At 42.2% G+C, this 21,471-nt stretch overlaps 1 protein-coding gene across 2 annotated transcripts in view; it reads right to left on the bottom strand.

Moving 5' to 3' along the window:
* Positions 1-344: 344 nt before the first annotated feature.
* Positions 345-21,471, bottom strand: part of LOC122539926 (beta-1,4 N-acetylgalactosaminyltransferase 2-like) — a 48,567-nt gene continuing 27,440 nt past the window's right edge. Inside the window, exons 6-11 of one of the 2 annotated variants that reach the window (XM_087977870.1) lie at positions 20,167-20,347; positions 17,581-17,667; positions 17,289-17,476; positions 9,773-9,913; positions 7,008-7,233; positions 345-1,041 (exon numbers count right to left, since the gene is read on the bottom strand). In XM_087977870.1, the coding sequence (XP_087833996.1) occupies positions 830-1,041; positions 7,008-7,233; positions 9,773-9,913; positions 17,289-17,476; positions 17,581-17,667; positions 20,167-20,347 (1,035 nt within the window). In that variant the 3' untranslated portion in view covers positions 345-829. The remainder of the gene's footprint in view (positions 1,042-7,007; positions 7,234-9,772; positions 9,914-17,288; positions 17,477-17,580; positions 17,668-20,166; positions 20,348-21,471) is intronic. The other variant, XM_087977869.1, reaches the window with a different exon arrangement.

The raw sequence follows: 21,471 nt of genomic DNA, 5'->3' as shown, positions 1-21,471 counted from the left end.
TTTGTCATAGAGACACAGAGACGCACTGCACAGAAACACACCCTCTTCAGTCCAACCCGTCCAAGCTGACCCAATGCCCCAAATTAATCTGGTCCCATTTGTTGACACTTGGCCCATATCTCTCTAAACCCCTTCCTGTTCATGTACCCATCCAGATGCCATTTAAAAGCTGTAATTGTATCAAACTCCACCACTTCTCTGGCAGCTCATTCCATACATGCACAATATGTGAAGAAATTGCCCCTTAGGTCCCTTGTAAATCTTCCCCACTCACCCTAAACCTATGCCCTCTAGTTCTGGACTCCCCCCCCCCCCCCCCCCCACCCACCATCCCAGGGAAAATACCTTGTCTATTTACTCTATCCATGCCCCTTATAGCTTTATAAACCTCTATAAGGTCACTCCTCAGCCTCCAGGGAAATCAGCCCCAATCTATTCAGTCTCTCCCTGTAGCTCAAATCGTCCAACCCTGGCAACACCCTGATAGATCTTTTCTGAACTCTTTCAAGTTCGCAACATCCTTCCAGTAGGAGGGAGACCCAGAATTGTACACAATATTCCAAAAATAGTCCAACCAATGTTCTGTACAGGAAGGTGCCTCCCCACTATCATCTTAAGAACAATTAGTGATGGTCAAAAACTAACAGCCTTTCTATTCGTGCCCACATTCCAGGAACAAATAAGAAGAAATGTTGAATTGCAGGAAAATTCACTGCATCCAGAAGCAGTGTCACAGAAACAGCCTGACAACACCGAGGGAGTGGAGAGGCCAAAAGAGATAGTGATAGGATAGAACTTGATGTTGTCAGTGTTGATTAGAAACCTGAGGTTAAATCTTGGTGTAACATTTTAAGTGGTTTTTGAAATAATGTAGTGCAAATTTGTAATTTGTTTCATGCTTAGAAGGCTGTCTAAATTTTGCATATTTTTGTTCAACTGCTTTCTGTGTGTCATTTTTTGGACTCTGGTGCGTCTGATGGCCAACGATGACATCATTACACGATCCCACGAGCAGTCTGCCGAGTCCGTCAATGAAAAATTCTAGGAAAGATTTTAGTTGTGAAAACATTGGTGTGGGAAAATCAAACATAATGATAGAATAGCACAGAATGATAAATACTATTTAATGTATCAAACACAAAACACAACACAGAAATATTCACACCATGACAAGACCTTCTCCATCCATTAAATGTTCCCTGGGAAAGTTGTTTTTAATAAACTCCAATCCTCAAAAAAAATGACAAACCATGTTCATTGACTTTGGCTGTGATCCACAAGACCTTCTGTATTCTGAGATTTTGTTCCCAGTTTTAAAATATGATGCTGGAGGTGGGGGACTGAGAATGTGCCAGTGGTGCATGTGAGCCTCAAGAGGCAGAAATGTGGAGACCAGACGTATGTGTACGGCAAGCACTCATTTACAGAAAAGTTTGCAAAGTCCTCATTAACATTTGATGGGATCCACCAACTCTCCTTTATTGGACATGGGAAATTCCTGGTTGGGTCAGCGAGAGCACTTTGGCACTCACTGGGAAGAGGTGACTGGAGGAGTTCGGGCAGGGGTTTGACAGTGATCATGGATGAGTCTAGGTGAAAATGAAGTGACTTCCTGCTCTTCAGTAAGCTCTGTATACTCGTAACCCAACCCGTGCGCTGTACTGTGCTGACTTCCATTTACGAGCCCATACTTTTCCAAATGTGAATAATCTTGCACTAGATTATTGTCTTTAAACATGTTCCAACCAGGATCATGAGGATGAAGGTTGACATTCCTTCCCCTTTTGCAAACAGGGCTGTGACATCTGCACACAGCAAGACCTCTGGAATCACCCATATCTTGAAGGAGGATTGGAAGATTTTGGCCAAGTCATTTGGAATTTCTACCCTTACTTTGCACAATAAGCCAAGATATATCCCATCCAGACTGCCTGACATGTTGCTTTGCATATTCCCAATCTTTTCAAAATACAGCGGACCACCACCTTCTCAAGGGCAACAAGGGACAGCTAATAAATGCTGGTCTTGCTATCCCACAAGGGAATAAAGAAAACTTCTTTATTTTTATTCTCTCCAATAAGTTCAAATCTTTTCAAATCCCTGGTACCAAGCTGGGGTGGGATGAACTAATGCTTTTTACAGGTTTAGCATCAATTTCCAGCTTTATAAAATATTGCATGGATTGACTGCCTGCAGGGACTGCCTGGAGATTGTGTAATTTTTGTGCAAAATAGAGTTATCTGCAAATATAATTCAGCAAATGCATTCTCCTTGGATGGATAAAGAACTGACGGGGCAGCAGGAGACAGAGACTAGTGGTAGAAGGGAGTTTCTCAAAATGGCAGTGGTGTTCCACAAGGATCCGTGCTGGGACCACTGCTGTTTGTGATACACATAAGTGATCTGGAGGAAGGTATAGGTGGTCTGATTAGCATGTGCAGATAACACTAAGATTAGTGGAGTAGCAGATCGTGAAAGGGACTGTTAGATAGTATACCAGAATATAGATAGATTGGAGCGTTGGGCGGAGGAATGGCAGATGGAGTTAAATCTGGGCAAATGCAAGGTGATCTAATACAAGAGTGAACTATACAGTAAATGAAAAAGTCATAGGGAAAATTGATGTAGAGAGTGATCTGGGTGTTCATGTCCATTGTTCACTGAAGGTCGCAACGCAGGTTAATAGAGTGGTTAAAAAGGCGTACGACATGCTTTCCTACATCGGACAGTGTATTGAGTACAAGAGTTGGCATGTCACATTACAGTTGCATAACAGTTTCGTTCAGCCATATTTGGAATACTGCATACAGTTCTGTTCACCACATTTCCAAAAGGATGTGGATGCTCTGGAGAGGGCACAGAGGAGGTTCACCAGGATGTTGCCTGGGACAGAGAACTCTAACTATGAAGAGAGGTTGGTTAGACTAGAATTATTTTCAGTAGAAAGACGAATGTTGAGGTCTACAAAGTCATGAGAGGTAAAGGCAGGGTAAATAGCAAGAAGCATCTTCCCAGAGTGGGGTATAAATTACTAGGGGTCACGAGTTGAAAGTGAGAGGGGAAATGTTTAAGGAAGATATGTCTTTATGCAGAAGGTGGTGGGTGCCTGGAACACGTTGCAAGAGGATGTGGTAGAGACGGGGACGAAAGCGACATTTAAGATGTATCTAGACAGGTACATGAATGGGCAGAGAGCAGATTCTTGGAAAATAGGTGACAGGTTTAGGATCTGGATTGGCGCAGGCTGGGAGGGACGAAGGGCCTGTTCTTGTGCTGTAATTAATTGATGAGGGAAGGGCTGTAGATGTCATATACGTGAACGTCAGTAAGGCATTTGATGAAGTTTCCCATGGAAGGCTGATGGAGAAAGTGAAGTCGCATGGGGTCCAGTGGATGGACTAGCTGGATGGGTAAAGAATTGGCTGGGCAGCAGGAGACAGAGAGTAGTGGTGGAAGGGAGTTTCTCAAAACGGAAAACTGTGACAATGGTGTTCCACAGGGATCTGTGTTGGGACCACTGCTGTTTGTGATATACATAAATGATCTGGAGGAAGGTATAGGTGGTCTGATTAGCATGTTTGCAGATAACACTAATGTTGGTGGAGTAGCAGATAGTGAATGGGACTGTCAGCAAATACAACAGACTATAGATAGATTGATGAGTGGGGCAGAGAAATGGCAGATGGAGTTCAATCTGGGCAAATGCAATGTGATGCATTTTTGAAGTTCCAATTCAAGAGCAAACTATACAGTAAATGGAAAAGTCATGGGGAAAATTGATGAAGAGAGAGAGAGAGAGCTGGGTGTGCAGGACCCTTGTTCCCTGAAGGTGGCAACGCAGGTCAATAGAGTGGTCAAGAAGGCACACAGCATGCTTTCCTTCATTGGACAGGGTATTAGGTACAAGAGTTGGCAGGTCATGTTACTGTTGTATAAGACTTTGGTTCAACCACATTTAGAATACTGCGTACAGTTCTGGTCGTCACATTACCAAAAGTATGTGGGTGCTCTGTAGAGGATGCAGAGGACGTTCATTAGGATGTTGCCTGGTATGGAGGGTGGTAGCTATGATGAGAGGATGAGTAGATGAGGATTGTTTTCATTAGAAAGATGAAGGTTGAAGGGGCACCTGATTGAGGTCTACAAAGTCATGAGAGGTATAGACAGGGTGGATATCAAGAAGACTTTTCCCAGAGTGGGGTCTCAATTACTAGAGGTCATGAGTTCAAAGTGAAAAGGGAAAAGATACATGAATGGGCAAGGAGCAGAGGGATACAGATCCTTGGAAAATAGGTGACAGGTTTAGATAGAAGATCTGGATTGGTGCAGGCTTGGAGGCCGAAGGGCCTGTTCTTGTGTTGTAATTTTCTTTGTTCAGGGTGAACTCTCTGTCATAATAAGGACAGATGGTATTATTGAAGGGCCAATATGTGGGAGTTGTGCAGTGAAAGAATATTGGTGTAAACTGTAAGGAAGTAAAAGCTCCCTCAGCTGATGAATCACCTTCAGTATCATAATTTCAACCAAACTCATCTCCAAACTCCAAAATCTCAGACTCTGCTCCCCCTTCTCCAACTGGATCCTCGACTTCCTGACCCGCAGACAGCAATCAATGAGGATAGGTGATAAGACCTCCTCCACGATAACCCTCAACATCGGTGCAAAGCTGCATACTCAGTCCTATATTATACTCATTATACACTCATGACTGTTCGGCCACATTCAGCTTTAACTTCATTTTCAAGTTTGTTGATTACAGCAACGAGGTAGAGTACATGAAAAAAGATAGACAGCTTCGTGACATGGTGTAAAGACAACAATCACTCTCTCAATGTCAGCAAAATGAAGGAGATGGCCATCGACTTCAGGAAGCAGAGTGGAGGACAGTCCCCTATCTGTATCCATGGTGCTGAGCTGGAGGTGGTTGACAGCTTCAAGTTCCTGCGAGTAAGTATCACCAGCAATCAGTCCTGGCCCATCCACATCAATGCTACAGTAACGACAGCACACCAACACCCTACTTCCTCAGAAAGCTAAGGAAATTCCACAATAACCCCTTACCAGTTTGCAGAGGTGTACCATTGAAATAATCCCATCTGGATACATCACAGCTTTGTATGGCACTGCTTTGCCCAAGATGACAAGAAATTATAGAGATTTGTGAATGCAGCCCAAACCATCACGCGGGCCTACTTTCCCTCCATTTACTCTGTCTACATTTCCCACTGCTTCAGTAAAGCCACCAACACAATCAAAGACTCTTCCCCCTCCAGTTATACTCTCTCCCACCTTCTTCCAAAGGTAGAAGAGAAAAAATTTGAAAACGGTACCAACAGATCTGTGAGCAGCTTCTTTCCGGCAGTTATCAGACTTACAAACTGACTTCTCATATGGTTGGGTTAACCATTCTCTGTACCTTCTCTGCAGCTGTAACACACTATGATCTGCATTCTGTGCGATTACCCTGATATACTTATGTAAGCTATGATTTGTCTGGATATTATGCACGACAGTACTTTTCACTGTATCTCAATATGTGGCAACAATAAATCAAATCAAATCAACTGCTTTTTGTCATTGATATAAATGATTTGGATGTGAATACAGGAAGTATGGTTGAAAAGTTTGCAGATGACACCAACATTTGTAGTGTAGTGGACAGCAAAGAGGGTTACCTCAGAGTACATCAGGACCTTGTTTAAATGGGATGATGGGCCAAGGAGTGGCAGGTGGAGTTTAATTTAGAGTAAATGTGAGGTGCTGCATTTTGACAGGGCAAACTAATGCAGAACTTATATACTTAATGTTAAGGTCCTGGGAGTGTTGCCAAACAAAAGACCTTAAAGCGCAGGTTCATAGTTCCTTGAAACTGGAGTCACAGCTGGACAAGAGTATTGAAGAGGATATTTGGTATTCTTGCATACATTGCTCAATGCATTGAGTATAGGGGTTGGGAGGTCATGTTGCAGCTGTATAGGACATTGGATTGAGCACTTTTGAAGTACTGCATTTAATTTTAGTCTCTCTGCTACAGGAAAGATATTGGGAAACTTGAAAAGGTTAAGAAAAGATTTGCGAGGCTGTTGCCAGGGTTGGAGGGTTTCAGCAATAGTGAGAGGCTGAATAGGTTGGGGCTGTTTTCCCTGGAGTGTCGGAGGCTGAGGGGTGACTTCATAGAGGTTTAGAAAATCACAAGGGGCATGTATAGGGTGCATAGCCATGGTCATTTTCCCAGGTGAGGGGAATCTAAAACCAGAGGGCACAAGTTTAGGGTGAGAGGACTAAGATTCCAAAGGGACCTGAGAGGCAACTTCTTCATGCAGAAGGTGGTGCATACATGGAATAAGCTGCCAGAGGAGGTAGGGGAGGCATCTGGGTGGGTATATGAATTGGAAGGGTTTAGAGGGATATGGGCAAAATGCTGGCAAATGGGACGAGAATAATTTCCAAATCTGGTTCACTTGGTCAGGTTGGATTAAAGGGTCTGTTTTCGTACTATACATCTCTATGACTCTAAATCACATCTTTGTCAAGGAGAAACCTTTTGAGGGTGGAATGTAGCTGTAACTCTGGTCATTCTTCATCATTGGCAGTGATGGTGTGTGGAGGAGGCTTGGGATTAAAGCAATCTGGAAGGTTAGACCTTGGCCTGTCATTATCTGGATGCTCCCTTTCTCTGGCCCTGTTTTGGCCACTGTCGGGTCGATGTGCTGATGGAAATTTCCAGTCAGTTCAGGAGAGGAGCTTTAATTGTTCACTTCCATTCTAGACACAGCCTGGGACGTTGCTGAGAATGGACAGGGCAGCTGGTGGAAGGATGTTTTGTGCCCACAGTCCTTGGATCCCACCCACTTTGTCACAAACGCCTGACCCATGTTCATGGTACGTTTTGGCTCCCTAAGGGTGTTACTGAAACATGAAAACAAACAAATCAGAATAAAAGTTGATTATCACCAACTCTAATGAGCATAGAGATGGAAGAGCACACAACAGAATGGCTCACTTACCTGAATGAGCTACCCTGGCCAATCGAGGGTCAAATCCAACACTCAATACCTTTGATGTCTTTGCCAGAAAGAAATTGACCACGCCACTGGTTATCACACAGTTTGGAAACCCATCCAAGGGATGAAAGCCCCCAGTCTTTGAGAACAAGCATTCCCCATCATCAGGATTTCCATATTCATACCACAGCCTAAAGTGGAAACGATTACCATTTACTGAGCCACCAACCTGTAAAGATTACATTACATCCAATTAGAGAAATGGAATATAGTTTCTTTTCTCAGTGATTTTTCATTCTATTACCACAAGGTCTCCTTGTCAATGCTTCCTCAGTATTTCCTGCTGTAAGCCCACTTCAAGGCTGTATAATTGTTGTGAATCCTTGAGCAATCCTCTTGCTGAGACCTGGAGAACCATGGAAGATGGAGACAATCCATTACTTCATGAGGGTCCAGGACACCAAATGTTCAGCTCATGACCCCATTTGGCATCCTGATACTTACCTTAGGAAGCTGGGGTCGATATTTCCATCACGTGATCACATTCAAAGAACCAAATATGTGTAAAATATCCTTCTTTCCTCCCTTACGAGAGTTGTAGAATCCCTACAGTGTGGAAGTAGGCCATTCAACCCATCGAGTCCACACTAACCCACTTAAGAGCATCCCAACCAGAATCATCCCCTACCCTGAATTTCCCATGGCTCATCCACCTTAACATCCCTGGATACTATGTGTAATATAGCATGGCCAATCCACTCAACCTGCACATCCAAACTCTGCAGGAGGAAACAGGATCACCCTGAGCAGACCCATGCAGATATATGGAGAATGTGCACAGTCCACATAGACAATCGCCTGAGACTGGAATTGAACCCAGGTCCCTGGCACTGTGAGGCCGCAGTGTTAACCAGTGAGCCACCATGCCTTGCTTCCTTGCTGACTTGGCCCCTTCCTTCTTTTCCTTACTTCCTCCCTTCCTTCCTTCCTTCCTTCCCATATCCTTCCCTTCTCTCCCGTCCTTTCTAAGATGTTTACACCAGAAGACATAGGAGCAGAAGTGGACCATTCAGCCCATCAGGTCTGCCTTAACATTTGATGAGATTGTGGTTGATCTGATAATCCTCAATGCCATTTTCCTGCCTTATCGCCATAACATTTGATTCCTTTTCTGATTAAAATTTCGTACATCAGTTTTGAATATACCTTATGGTCCAGCCTTGACAGCCCTCTGTGGCAAAGAATTTCTCAGATTCACTAACTTTTGAAAAAAAAATCCTCTTTATCAATGTCCTTAATGGATGACACTTTACTCTGAGATTACACCTTCTGGTCCCAGACTCTCCCACAAAAGGAAGAAATATCGCTCCATATACCCTGTTAAGCCTCCTAAGAATACTATGTTTTACTAAGATTATCTCTCATTCTCCTAAACTCTGATGTGTGCCAGCACAATCTACTTAACCTTGCTCCATAAGACCTTCCCTGCATGCCTGGAATCAACCGAGTAAACTTTCTCTGGATTGCCTCCAATGACACTTCATCTTTCCTTCTATAAAGGGACCAAATCCATTCACGGTATTCCAGTTGTGGTCTGGCTGGTGTCTTGTATATTTTTACGAAGACCTCCCTATTTTTATAATCCTTTCCTTTTGAATTAAAAAGGCAACATTCCATTTGCCCTCTCGATTACTTATTGAATTTTATTGCCAGCTATTTGTGACGCATGCATGAAGATTCCCATATCCTTCTGTGGTGCAGCTTTCTGCAGTCTTTTCCCAATTAAATAATACTCAACTCTTCTAATCTTCCTTCCAAAGTGCATTAGTTCACATTTCCCTCATCATATTCCATCTGGCAAGTTTCCCCACCCGCTGCATCTGTCTGTAATCGCTATAAACGTCTTGTGTTATGCTCTCTACTTATCTTCATATCTATTTTGTGTAATCTGCAAATTTGGTAACAGTACATCCATTTGCATTATCCTAGTTATTAATATATATTCTTAAAATATATTCTAAATTATTGTGGCCCTAGTACTGATTCCTGTAGCACTCCACTAGTTATAGGTTACCATCCTGAAAGTGCCCCCTTTATCCCAACTCTGTCTTCTCTCTACCAGCAAAACCTTTATCCATGTTAATACACAACTCCCAACACCATGGGCACTTATCTAATGATGTCGTCTGTGTGTTACTTTCTCAGACGCCATTTGGAAATCTTAATATATTACATTTATTGGTTCCCCATTATCAATGCTGCTTGATACTTTCTCAAAGAATTGAAATGAATTTGTTGGGGATGATTTCCCTTCCATGAAGCCATGTTGACCCTGCTTGGTTATATGATGTATTTGTAAATGCTCTGCTGTTATATCCTTTGTAATACACTCTAACACTTTCTGAATGGCAGATGTTTCTTTGTTCCTTTCACCCTCCCTTTCTTATTTCCAACATCCCTGCACCTCTCCCTCACTTTCTTCCTTCCTCTCTCCCTCCCTCTGTTAACCATTATGAGTTAAGAGCTTGGAAAGATGGGTTTCTTAAATGTCCTCCAATTTTCTAACTGCAAGATTGGAGTTATTTTTCTTGCTGAATGACAGGCTACCTGCTGTCAAACTTACTTGTGTATATAGATATGAACAAAACATCAATCACAATATTTTATATGCAAATTAAAATTCATTTCTCGAAACATAAAAATGAAATGTCATCAGGTTGAAGTATTTGTGAAACATTGTTCCACTTTCCAAGCAGTTCCATTCTTACCACGTCCAAGTTTGTGTTTTCTAATACTTCCACCAGCTTTTCCACTTTTGTCTGTTTTGTGAATAAAAAATCTTCATCCACCCAAAGAAGGTATTTAGTTGTGACCTGAGAAGCTGCCAAGTTTCTTCCAGCAAACCATCCCTGTGCAGAATAAAATGGCAAGAGTTTCAGGATCAATAAATGAGGAGAAATTGGTTCTTTGAAATTGGATTGGCTGTAAATATGTTATAAGAAGTATCTAGCTTAAAGTGGTATGAACAATAGATATGGGGTTCATCTATTTTCCAACATTTACTTCCACCCTCATTCTCTCCTATTTTTCTAATTCAGTTAAATGACTTGTAAATTGTCCAATGTTGGAAGGATCCTGTCCAAAATTTGAATGGCATACCAGTGGACAGTGACCGAGAGTTTCAGTCTTTTGGTGAATTGTTGAGTTTTACAATGAGGGAACTATCTCCGAGAAATATCAGAGTAAAGACACAATTTGCCAGTACCTGCAGAACTAGCCTAAAAATTGGCTTAGGGTTACCACTGGACAAATAGTCGCACTGGTTTCATTAAAGATGGACATAAGGGTGACACCCAATTACGATGTAGTGTAAGGCTCAATATCTGCCGTGTGATTGGCTGCCTCTGCAATAAGCAAGGGCTGGGGGATATTGAGTGAACATTACGTGTTACTGTCAGCCACGTGTTATTAAATATTGTTTGACCCTTTTGAGGGGAAATGGCACTAAACAACAATGCTATGATTTAAAACATGGAAAAATGAAGAAAAATGCAGAAGGAACATCTGGTGCCTGAGGTGTTGATTGTATCTGTGGTCAGCAGGAGGCATGCCATTGTATCCTGGGTAAAGGATGCCCTCAAGGACCACCCTCAGAAAGGGCAGGGAGAGACATTGGCAGATGTCAGTTGTTGCCATTTAATGTTGAGGATCTAGGAGCAGTGTCACAAGAACCTTAATGAACTCATGTGGGTGCTCAATGTCAGTGAATGTATCTTTCTGTAACATCTCTTTCCCACTACATCACTGACAACGCACCAATCAAATCATCAAGTCCCTAATACTTACGCAGCTGAATTCCCCATTAGTCAGAACTCATGTTGAAAATACAGGTACTCCAACTCACACTCCTCCTGATGTTCCCACTGTGCACCCACCAATGATTGCCTCCAGCTATAAAACAATGGCAGGCTAACCTCACAAACACAGTGGTGCACAACATCTGACATTTTGCCTTTCTCATTGCAGGATGTTGCAGCAGGCCAGAGAATGGTGGAGAGCTGAAATGGTTTGAAGTAAGTACACCTGCATTTCCTGACACATATTGTGGCTCTTACCATCGTGACAAGCTATCACAGAACCTGTGTCACTTGGTCTTGTTGAGAACATTGAGAAGGCTTAATACAGCTCTCAGCATCGGGTTCACCTTGGTGCTGAGATCTGATGTGACAAGTTAGTTGCTGATGGTGCATCGTTGGACATCATATGTTGTGCCCCATTTTGATTAAAACAATCCTCCCCTTCTAATTATGCATTTTTCAAACATCCAGGAACTGAGTGCCCAGCCACCAGAGTCCCAGGATTAAGGGTAAGAGGAACAGCATGATTTTGAACACCTAATCTCACCATTTCATCGGAACAAACAATTACTCCATTTGTGGGGCTGCATATAATTCAGAGGATTTTATAGAATTCCATTCAGTGGGGGTGATGTGGGGTGGGGGCTGTGGGGGGAGGAAGTGAGCAGGCTGCTGGGTGAGGGGAAAAATATAATTCATGTGGCAGCTCACCACAGGGTGAGGTCATTGTCAGGTTCGACTGCATACGTGGCAGATGAAGCCCTGAACGGGACCGCAGAGCAAAGAATTCTGATGGACATGTGTACCACATTGCTGACCTACCTGCTACCTCCTGTCCCCATTAAGGACCCTGGAGGAATCGGGTTGCTATATGATAAATACCATCAAGCAGAGCTTGCAGAGTTCACTGCTACTCTCCATCTCCCTGTCATGTGTCCAGTGGTCCTATGGAAATCAATGAACTGCCCATTTAATTTGATCACATGTAGTCTTAAATTGAATTAATTTTATCATTTGTGGCAAACCCCTCACAATATTTTTTGAAATAAGAATTAAATGTCAGATGACTTAATCCAATTATGAAGACAAAACAGAAGAAGATGGTAAGTGACTGCGACTTCATCAGCAAGCATGACTAGGACAGCAACGTCCAGTGGCTGCCACACAGCCTCCAGAAGGAGATGGAGCAGGTGAAGACCCACCAAGGAGGTAAAGGAGAAAGATGACATCATGGATCGACAGGCCTTGCTGTCATTTTCTTCAATTCCCTGAAAGATGTCCCTCGCCAAGAACACTAAACTGTGACATCTGCTGGAGCAGGACATGCAATCAGAAGGACTGAGTGGCAATTCCATTCCAGCTCTAGTCTGGTAAGTATTATTCACACTCTGTACCTAACAATAATAAGGTTAGGACCAAGAGCATTGGGGGAGATGTCACAGAATCAAATTAAAGACAACCAGTTTTGGATTCCAGGGAGGAAGAGAGACAAGAGATGCAACTGGTATTGTACGATTATTGAGGGAATGTAGTTTAAGGGTTAGACAGGAATTTGTCTTGTAGATTTTAAAAAGTGTTTGATTGGGTTAATTGGATTAAGCACTTGATAGTGCTGAAAGATAACAGAGTACACCAGAGCAATAGGGAACTCAGAAGAAAACTGTACAGGAATAAACAGCAACAGTGAGAGTAGCCACAACCATGTAACTTTTGAACACAAGTCTGACAAAGGATTTGCTTTGTCACTGAGCACATATCGATATGAATCCACATTTGCTATTTGAATCCTCAATTCGAGATTGATTTGCACTGAAAGCAGCTCATGTTGAGAGAATCAGAACTTGAGGTTCCATGTGATATAAGATGAAGTTTTTTTCACATTTACTTACCTGAGCACCTCAAGAAAACCAGGACTCTGATGTGAATCACATCCCACTTCCTGCTCCCTTGGCATCACCTCTTGGCTGACTCAGTTGGTGAACTGACCAAGTGCTCATCTCTCCAGATCAGGTGAGCTGGAAAAAGCATTGACTTGAGACTTGCAGCTTATTGGATTCATTGCAGTTAGCCTGGGACCAAAGATGGCTCAGGATCATACTGCTCTTAGTGGACAAATGGAAAATCTGGCTTGACTGAGGTTTATGAGATTGGTGTCAGAGATAAGCTGCTGCAGTTATTGAGCAGAGATTGGAGACGTTAGGATTGTTTTCCTTGAAGAGGAGAAGGCTAAAAGGAGATCTGAGAGAAGGTTTAAGGTGACAGTGATAGAGGAGGTAGGGAGAAATTGTTCTTGCTCATAAAGGGATCGAGAACCAGAGGACATGATTTCAAGTGTTTTGTGAGAGAAGAACATCGGAACATAGGGACAGGAGTGGACCATCGGATCCCTCAAACCAGTTCTGCCATTCAATGAGATCATGGTTAAATTGTGGCATAACTCTGCAGACCTAATTTTGGCCCATATTCCTTAATACATTTGTTTAACAAAAATTTATCTGTCTCAGATTTAAAATTAATGATGGATTCAGCATCCACTACTGTTTGTGTTAAAGAGTTCCAAACATCTTCCACCTTTTGTGTGTGGAAGTGCTTCTTAATATCTCTCCTGAATGGTCTGGCCCTAATTCTCAGATTATAGAATATAGAACATAAAACATAGAGAAGTACAGCATAGTACAGGCCCTTCAGCCCATGATGTTGTGCCAGGATTAAGCCTAATCTAAAATAAAATAACATACACAACCCTCAATTCGCTGCTGTCAATGTGCATGTCCAGTAGTCGCTTAAATGTCCCCAATGACTCTGCTTCCATCACTACCGCTGGCAATGCATTCCACGTGCTCACAACTCTCTGCGTAAAAAAACTATCTCTGAAATCTCTTCTATATCTTCCTCCGAACACTCAAAACTATGACCCATAGTGGCAGTCAATCCTGCCCTGGGGAAAAGTCTCTGGCTATCGACTCTTTCAAACCTCTCATTACCTTGTACACCTTGACCAGGTCACGTCTCTTCCTCCTTCTCTCCAGCGAGGAAAGTAGGCACTCAGTCAACCTCTCCTCGTAAGACAAGCCCTCCAGTCCAGGCAGCATCCTGGTAAACCTCATTTGCACCCTCTCCAAAGTCTCCACATCTTTCCTATAATAGGGCAACCAGAACTAGACACAATATTTCAAGTGTGGTCTCACCAGGGTTTTGTAGAGCTGCGGCTTTTAAACTCGACCCTCCTGTTAATGAAAGCTAAACCACCATATGTTTTCTTAGCAACCTTATTCACTTTGGCGGCAAATTTGAAGGATCTATGCACTTGAACACCAAGATCCTGCTGTTCCTCCACACTGCCAAGAATCCTGTCTTTAATCCTATATTCAGCATTCAAGTTTGATCTTCCAAAATGCATCACTTCACATTTATCCAGCTTGAACTCCATCTGTCATTTCTCAGCCCAGCTCTGCATACTGTCAATGTTGTGCTGCAGCCTGCAATAGCCCTCGATACTATCAACAGCACCTCCAGCTTTTGTGTCATCAGCAAACGTACTAAGCCACACCTCAACCTCCTCATCCAACTCATTTAAAAAACAACAAAGAACAGAGGCCCAAGAACAGAGCCCTGTGGGACACCACTCACCACTGACCTCCAGGCAGAATAATTGCCATCTCCAACCACTCTCTGCCTTCTATCAGCCAACCAACTCTGAATGCAGACAGCCAAATCTCCCAGTATCCCATACCTCCTGACTTTATGAATGAGCCTACCGTGGGGAAACTTATCTAATGCCTTGCCGAAGTCCATATACACCACATCCACTGCTTGACCTTCATCAACCTGTCTCATCACCTCCTCAAAGAACTCATGAAGATTTGTAAGGCATGACCTGCCCCTCACAAAACCATGCTGACTGCTTTTAATCACGCGATGCTTTTCCAAATAGACATAAATCCTATCCCTCAGAATTATTTCCAAAATTTTGCTGACCACAGACGTAAGACTGTAATTGCCAGGGATTTCCCTAAACCCTTCTTGAAAAGAGGAACGACATTCACCTCTCCCCAATCCTCTGGTACAACTCCCATGGAAAGAGATGAAGCAAAGAAATTAACCAACGGCATAGCAACCTCCTTTCTCGCTTTGCAGAGCAACCGAGGATAAATCTGGTCTGGCCTTGGGGACTTATCAATTTTAATGATTGCCAAAATTTCCAACATATCAATTCCTCAATCTCGATCTGTTCAAGCCTGTTTCCCTGCTCGTCAAAGCTCTCATTGTACTCCCTAATTCTAGAGCTCCGAACCAGTGCAAATACTTTAGAAAATTATGAGATGAGAAGAAGCTTTTAACCCAGTGATTAGTTAGAATCTATTGTGCATTGCCTGGAAGTTTGGTGTCAACTGAGGTAACAGTGGCTGAAGGACCTGAACTGAAGGGAATTTATATTTGCCAGGAATTGGTGTTGGAGAGACTGTTAGGTCTGAAGGTTGATAAGTCCCCGGGGCCTGATGGTCTGCATCCCAGGGTACTGAAGGAGGTGGCTCGAGAAATTGTGGATGCGTTGGGGATTATTTTCCAGAGTTCGATAGATTCAGGATCAGTTCCTGCGGATTGGAGGGCGACTAATGTTGTACCACTTTTTAAGAAAGGTGGAAGAGAGAAAGCAGGAAATTATAGACCAGTTAGTCTGACCTCAGTAGTGGGAAAGATGCTGGAGTCTATAATAAAGGATGAAATTATGACACATCTGGACAGAAGTAACAGGATAGGTCAGAGTCAGCATGGATTTATGAAGGGGAAATCATGTTTGACTAATCTTCTGGAATATTTTGAGGATGTAACTCTGAAGATGGACAAGGGAGATCCAGTAGATGTAGTTGTACCTGGACTTTCAGAAAGCCTTTGATAAAGTCCCACATAGGAGGTTAGTGAGCAAAATTAGGGCGCATGGTATTGGGGGCAAAGTACTAACTTGGATTGAAAGTTGGTTGGCTGACAGGAAACAAAGAGTAGTGATAAACGGCTCCATTTCTGAATGGCAGGCAGTGACCAGTGGGTACCGCAGGGATCAGTGCTGGGACCACAGCTTTTTACAGTATATATTAACGATATAGAAGATGGTATTAGTAATAACATTAGCAAATTTGCTGATGATACTAAGCTGGGTGGCAAGGTGAAATGTGAGGAGGATGTTAGGAGATTACAGGGTGACCTGGACAGGTTAGGTGAGTGGTCAGATGCATGGCAGATGCAGTTTAATGTGGATAAATGTATGGTTATCCACTTTGGTGGCAATGACAGGAAGGCAGACTACTACCTAAATAGAATCAATTTAGGTAAAGGGGCAGTACAAGGAGATCTGGGTGTTCTTGTACATCAGTCAATGAAAGTAAGCATGCAGGTACAGCAGGTAGTGAAGAAGGCTAATAGCATGCTGGCCTTTATAACAAGAGGGATTGAATATAGAAGCAAAGAGGTACTTCTGCAGCTGTACAGGGCCCTGGTGAGACCACACCTGGAGTACTATGTGCAGTTCTGGTCTCCAAATTTGAGGAAAGACATTCTGGCTATCGAGGGAGTGCAGCGTAGGTTCACGAGGTCAATGCCTGGAATGGCGGGACTACCTTACGCTGAAAGACTGGAGCGATTGGGCTTGTATACCCTTGAGTTTAGAAGATTGAGAAGGGATCTGATTGAGACATATAAGATTATTAAAGGATTGGACACTCTGGAGGCAATAAACATGCTTCCGCTGATGGGTGAGTGCCGACCCAGAGGACACAGCTTAAAAATACGGGGTAGACCATTTAGGACAGAGATGAGGAGAAACTTCTTCACCCAGAGAGTGGTGGCTGTTTGGAATGCTCTGCCCCAGAGGGTTGTGGAGGCCCAGTCTCTGGATTCATTTAAGAAAGAGTTGGATAGAGCTCTGAAGGATAGCAGAATCAAGGGTTATGGAGATAAGGCAGGAACAGGATACTGATTAAGGATGATCAGCCATGATCATATTGAATGGTGGTGCAGGCTCGAAGGGCAGAATGGCCTACTCCTGCACCTATTGTCTATTGTCTATTGTCTATTGTCAAGAGAGTACTAATTTCTAACTTGAAAAGGAAAATGTTCAGGGCTATGGGGAAAGGCAGGAGATTAGAATTAAGATAAAGTGCCTAGAACGCCCATGCAGAAATGATAGACCAAATGTATTGATTCTCTGATGGGGCTTGAGCCTTAGTTTGGGTACTCTTTGAAAACAACCCCACATAAACCTGAGTTGATTTTTCTGCAACTTTTTGTTAATGTTGACATTACAGTATGTGGGCAGCAAAAGCGAGGACTCAGTAATGGCATCATATAATATTAAATCATTGAATTCTGCTTTCAAATCAAACATCTGTTTGAAGTCTGTATAAACTGAATACAGAAATCTTTACTATACTTTTGCGAATGGCATGAAGTATTGTTCGATGTGGGGTCCTTCAATTTTTTCAGGAACTTCACTGTCGTCTGCAATGATTATCGTCATGTTTGGGTAAAAGCTCCGAATGCTGTCTATCAAGATTCGAAGCTTATGATATCTTAAAAATGTCTTTGTTGTAATGGTTACCAAGGAATTGATGTCATTATCTGGAATAAGGGAAGACAATCCAAGTTAGTTGGAGAAACAAATTTTATTTCAAAATATTGATCAAACCTCTAACGCTTTTGACCCAAATTGAAACCAAGTTTACCTGGTCCAGAATCAAACAACCGTGGTATTGGGGGCTGCCTGATAATAATTGGAAATTCAGCAACATGTTCTTCAAACTGAAAAGACACTTTGTGCAGAGAAAATGTAAATAAGGTTCAAAACAGTCAATTTTCTGAATTGCAGATGTATAAAATATGAACTGATTGTAACAAACTTAGCACAAGATATTTAAGAAACACAAAAAACAGTCTATTCCAAATGAGATATCTTAAGCTTAGACCAATTACTAAAACTATCGTGCCAAAAGTTTGGTTATTCCATGACATAATAGGTGGTTAACATCATAACCATTTAACCTCTTGGTCTTTTCTGGGTTGTCAAATCAATTTTTTTTAGACATTTTATTTCTGTTGATCCTCCCTTTGAATTCCTTTCACAAGATTAAGGAACAGGATGATTTTAGTTTCAGTTTTACATTCGAGGTTGAGTACTCATCTGCAGGGAAATATCAAGTCTCTGCTTCATGTCTCCCCCAAAGCAACATCAATGGAAGTGATGTGTTTAGCAAACACACTAAATCCTCTCAATCATTGGTACAGTGTGTGGGAATAGCAATGGACTTCCAGTCCTGAGATAGTGACTTAAACGACTTAACTGTCTTCCAGTTTGAAAAGTACACTTTTACCTTCCTGATCTCTGCAGTCCTGTGTTCTGTGGATATTTCATTGACTGTGCAGACTGAAGATTGGCATACATCAGTATTCACTGATTACACTGACCTTGATGTTTAGGTATTGCAGTAAATGCAATATCTGCAGAATTATTTGTACAAATTCCTATAAAATTCTCTGTGAGTGGATTGGTCCAGGATGCATTCTGTGCTGAATACTGCTGAGTGTGGGTTTTGTGTTTTGTTTTGGGATATAATTCTGTATTTGTGGCCTGAAAGGCAATGGAAAATGGGCAAGGTTATAAGGAAAGGCAGGAGATTGCAATTAGGTCAAAATGCTGAGAAAACCCATGATAGACCAAATGAATTGATTCTTTGATGAGCTTGAGCCACACTTTGGGTTGTCCTTGAAAATAATCTGAAATAAACTGGAGCTGATTTTTGTGCAATACTTGCAGTCCACTTTGGAACAGTTAATGATGAAGTTACAGTACATGGGCGGCATAGCTTAGAAATCAGGAATGGTATTATATAATACCAAATCATTGAATTGTTCTTCCAAATCAAATTTACTGTCTGACAACATGGAACCAGAGCCTTTGGTCCAACGTGTCCCTGCTGACCAGGTATCCTAAACTGAAGTATTCCCATTGGCCTACATTTGACCTATATCCCTCCAAACCTTTCCTATTCATGTTCCTGTCCAAATGTCATTTAAATGTTGTACTTGTACCTGCTTCTACCATTTCCTCTGGCAGCTCATTTCATTTACACACCATGCTCTGTGTGATAAATCTGCCCTTCAGATCCCTTTTAAACATTTCCCTTTCCAACTTAAACCTATGTCTATAGTTTTGGACTCCCCTACTCCTAAATAAAACCTTGTCCAATGACCTTATTCATGCCCCTCTTGGTTTTGTAAACCTCTGTTGGGCCACTCCTTAGCTTCCGAAGTTCGAGGGCAACAAAGATCCAAGCCTATCCAGCCTCTCCTTATAACTCGAACCATCCAATCGAAGCAACATCCATGTAAATTTTTCTGTATGCTCTCCAGCTTAACATCCTCCTTCTTTTGGCAGGGCAACCAGAACCGTACACAATAATTTAAAAATGGTCTCACCCCTGGTTGAAGACACCCATAAATGAGCTTGATATTGGAAATTTCAAAGAAATCATCGAATTTGAAATGGTAACTATTTCTATCTCTGCAGGCGCTGCCAGACCCATTGCATTTCTCCAGCACTTTCCATTTTGACTTCAGATCTCCAGCCTCACTGTATATGGATTAATATTGGAGTTATGTAGGAAGCCAGAATTAGAGAGTTGCATCGATCTTAAACTAGGCCATTTAGACAGACTGAAAAACAGGCAGGGAATCGAGGGATTTGGACCATGCACGGTTGGATAGGGTTCATTCAGAATAGCATTAGGTTGACTCGTTAAGGATAGCAGATCTTCCTCCATAAAAGATATAAGTTACGTGATCACCTTTAAATTGGCTTTTTATTCCAGTTGTTTTTATTGATTTCAAATTTCACCATCTGCAAAAGAGGATCTTAAATCACCCAGAACATGAGACTGGTATTCTGGGATTACTGGTCCAGAGATACACAGTCTCCACAGAACTGCAGGATATGAGAGTCGGGATTTGTGTCAGTTCTAACTGAAAAACATCTAACTGAGGTGATTTGCTATTTTTACAATTTAACAAGTGTATAAATAAATTGCTCTGCCAAAAACTATAAAAAGTTTTAATGCCAAGTCTAAAAGAATTCAGTTTGAATTTAGGATATAATGATCGAAGAATAATTGTAAGAATCACTTTTTTTGATGCCTCATCATGAAGGAACAACGTGGAATAATTATCAAGAAAGAGGATTCATTTCACATACAGATAAAATTGCAAAGCTTATTTAACACTATATTAACAAATAAAATACAATAGGCTGTACTTACCTATATCAGTTGTACTGATCTGATATTGTTTGCTTGTGTAAGTAATATATTTAAGTACAGCATTTATGAATTCTAAGCATGGACTTGTTATTGTTAACGTTTTGTCACCTAAGCCTCTCAATACACCATCTGGGACCTCAGCAATTGTGTTAAATACTCCTTGGGTAGCTGTTAGTTTCACCTAAACAACAAGAAAATGGATCATTAACGTGTGCATTGAAATATGGTGGTGAGTTTTGTAGAATGCTGCTGTATGCATGTGCAATTAAGCATCTGAAAAAGGTTGTGACAGTTAATATCTGTGGAGTGAAGGACTACACCATTTACTCTCTGAAATATAATGAAAATGAAGTCCTCCCAACTGCAGAAATATGAGCTCTGTGTTTCTGAGCGAGCAGTGGCGGTTCCATGTGGCACATCTGTGAGGCTGATTGTTTTGTGGATTGCACATTTAGAAAGGTGGTCATACCTCAGCTGATGGGTTCGGAGGAAAGAACGGAATGGGTGGCCATCAGACAATCAAAGACAATCAGGCAGGTAGTGCAGGAGTCCTCTGGGGTCTGCCAACAGATTGGTTTTCCATTTTGGGAATTCTCAGGAGACCTGGCTCATCAAGGGAGTGCAGACACAGCCAAGCTTCTGGCACAATATGGCATCCTGATTATCCAGGAGCGGAGGATGAAAAAAGTAGGAGTGATAGTGATCGGGAATTCATTAATTAGGGAAACATACAGGTGTTTCTGTACTTACTGACATGACTCCAACATGGTAAGCTCCCTCCCTAGTGCCAGGGTGAAGGATGTCACTGAGCAGCTGCAGGGCATCCTGTTGGGGGTAAGACTCAGGACATAGTACACATTGGTACTAATGATATTAATGGATTGAAGAATTGGGAACTAAGAATTTGGGAGTCTGCATTAAGAATTTGGGAGTCTGGAGCAGGATGTTAAACATTGTAACTTCTGGATTTCTCCCAGTGCCACATGCCAGCAAGTCCAAAAATAGGAAAATAAGGCAGATGAATGCAAAGCTCAAGAACTGGTGAAGGAGGGAAGATTTAGATTCCTACATCACTGGGACCATTCCTGGGGAAGGTGGCACCCATATAAGCAGGATGGTCTTCATCTGAACCTGAGTGGGACCAGCATGCTTCCAGGTGAGTTGGCTAATGCTGATGGGCGGAATTTAAACCAGTTTGGTGGGTTGAGAACACAGGGTGTTAATACAATTGGGATACATCATACTTTAGTAAAGGAACCAAGGCAGGGAGAGATCAGCCCAAGTTGAATTATGTCTGCCTCTTTG

The sequence above is a fragment of the Chiloscyllium plagiosum genome, unplaced genomic scaffold (assembly GCF_037043375.1).
Source record: "Chiloscyllium plagiosum isolate Xiang-an unplaced genomic scaffold, Cpla_swu_hap1 HiC_scaffold_32, whole genome shotgun sequence".
In the NCBI taxonomy this organism is placed as follows: domain Eukaryota; kingdom Metazoa; phylum Chordata; class Chondrichthyes; order Orectolobiformes; family Hemiscylliidae; genus Chiloscyllium; species Chiloscyllium plagiosum.
Note: the sequence above shows the minus strand (reverse complement) of the source record. Positions and strands in the feature narration are given on the sequence as shown.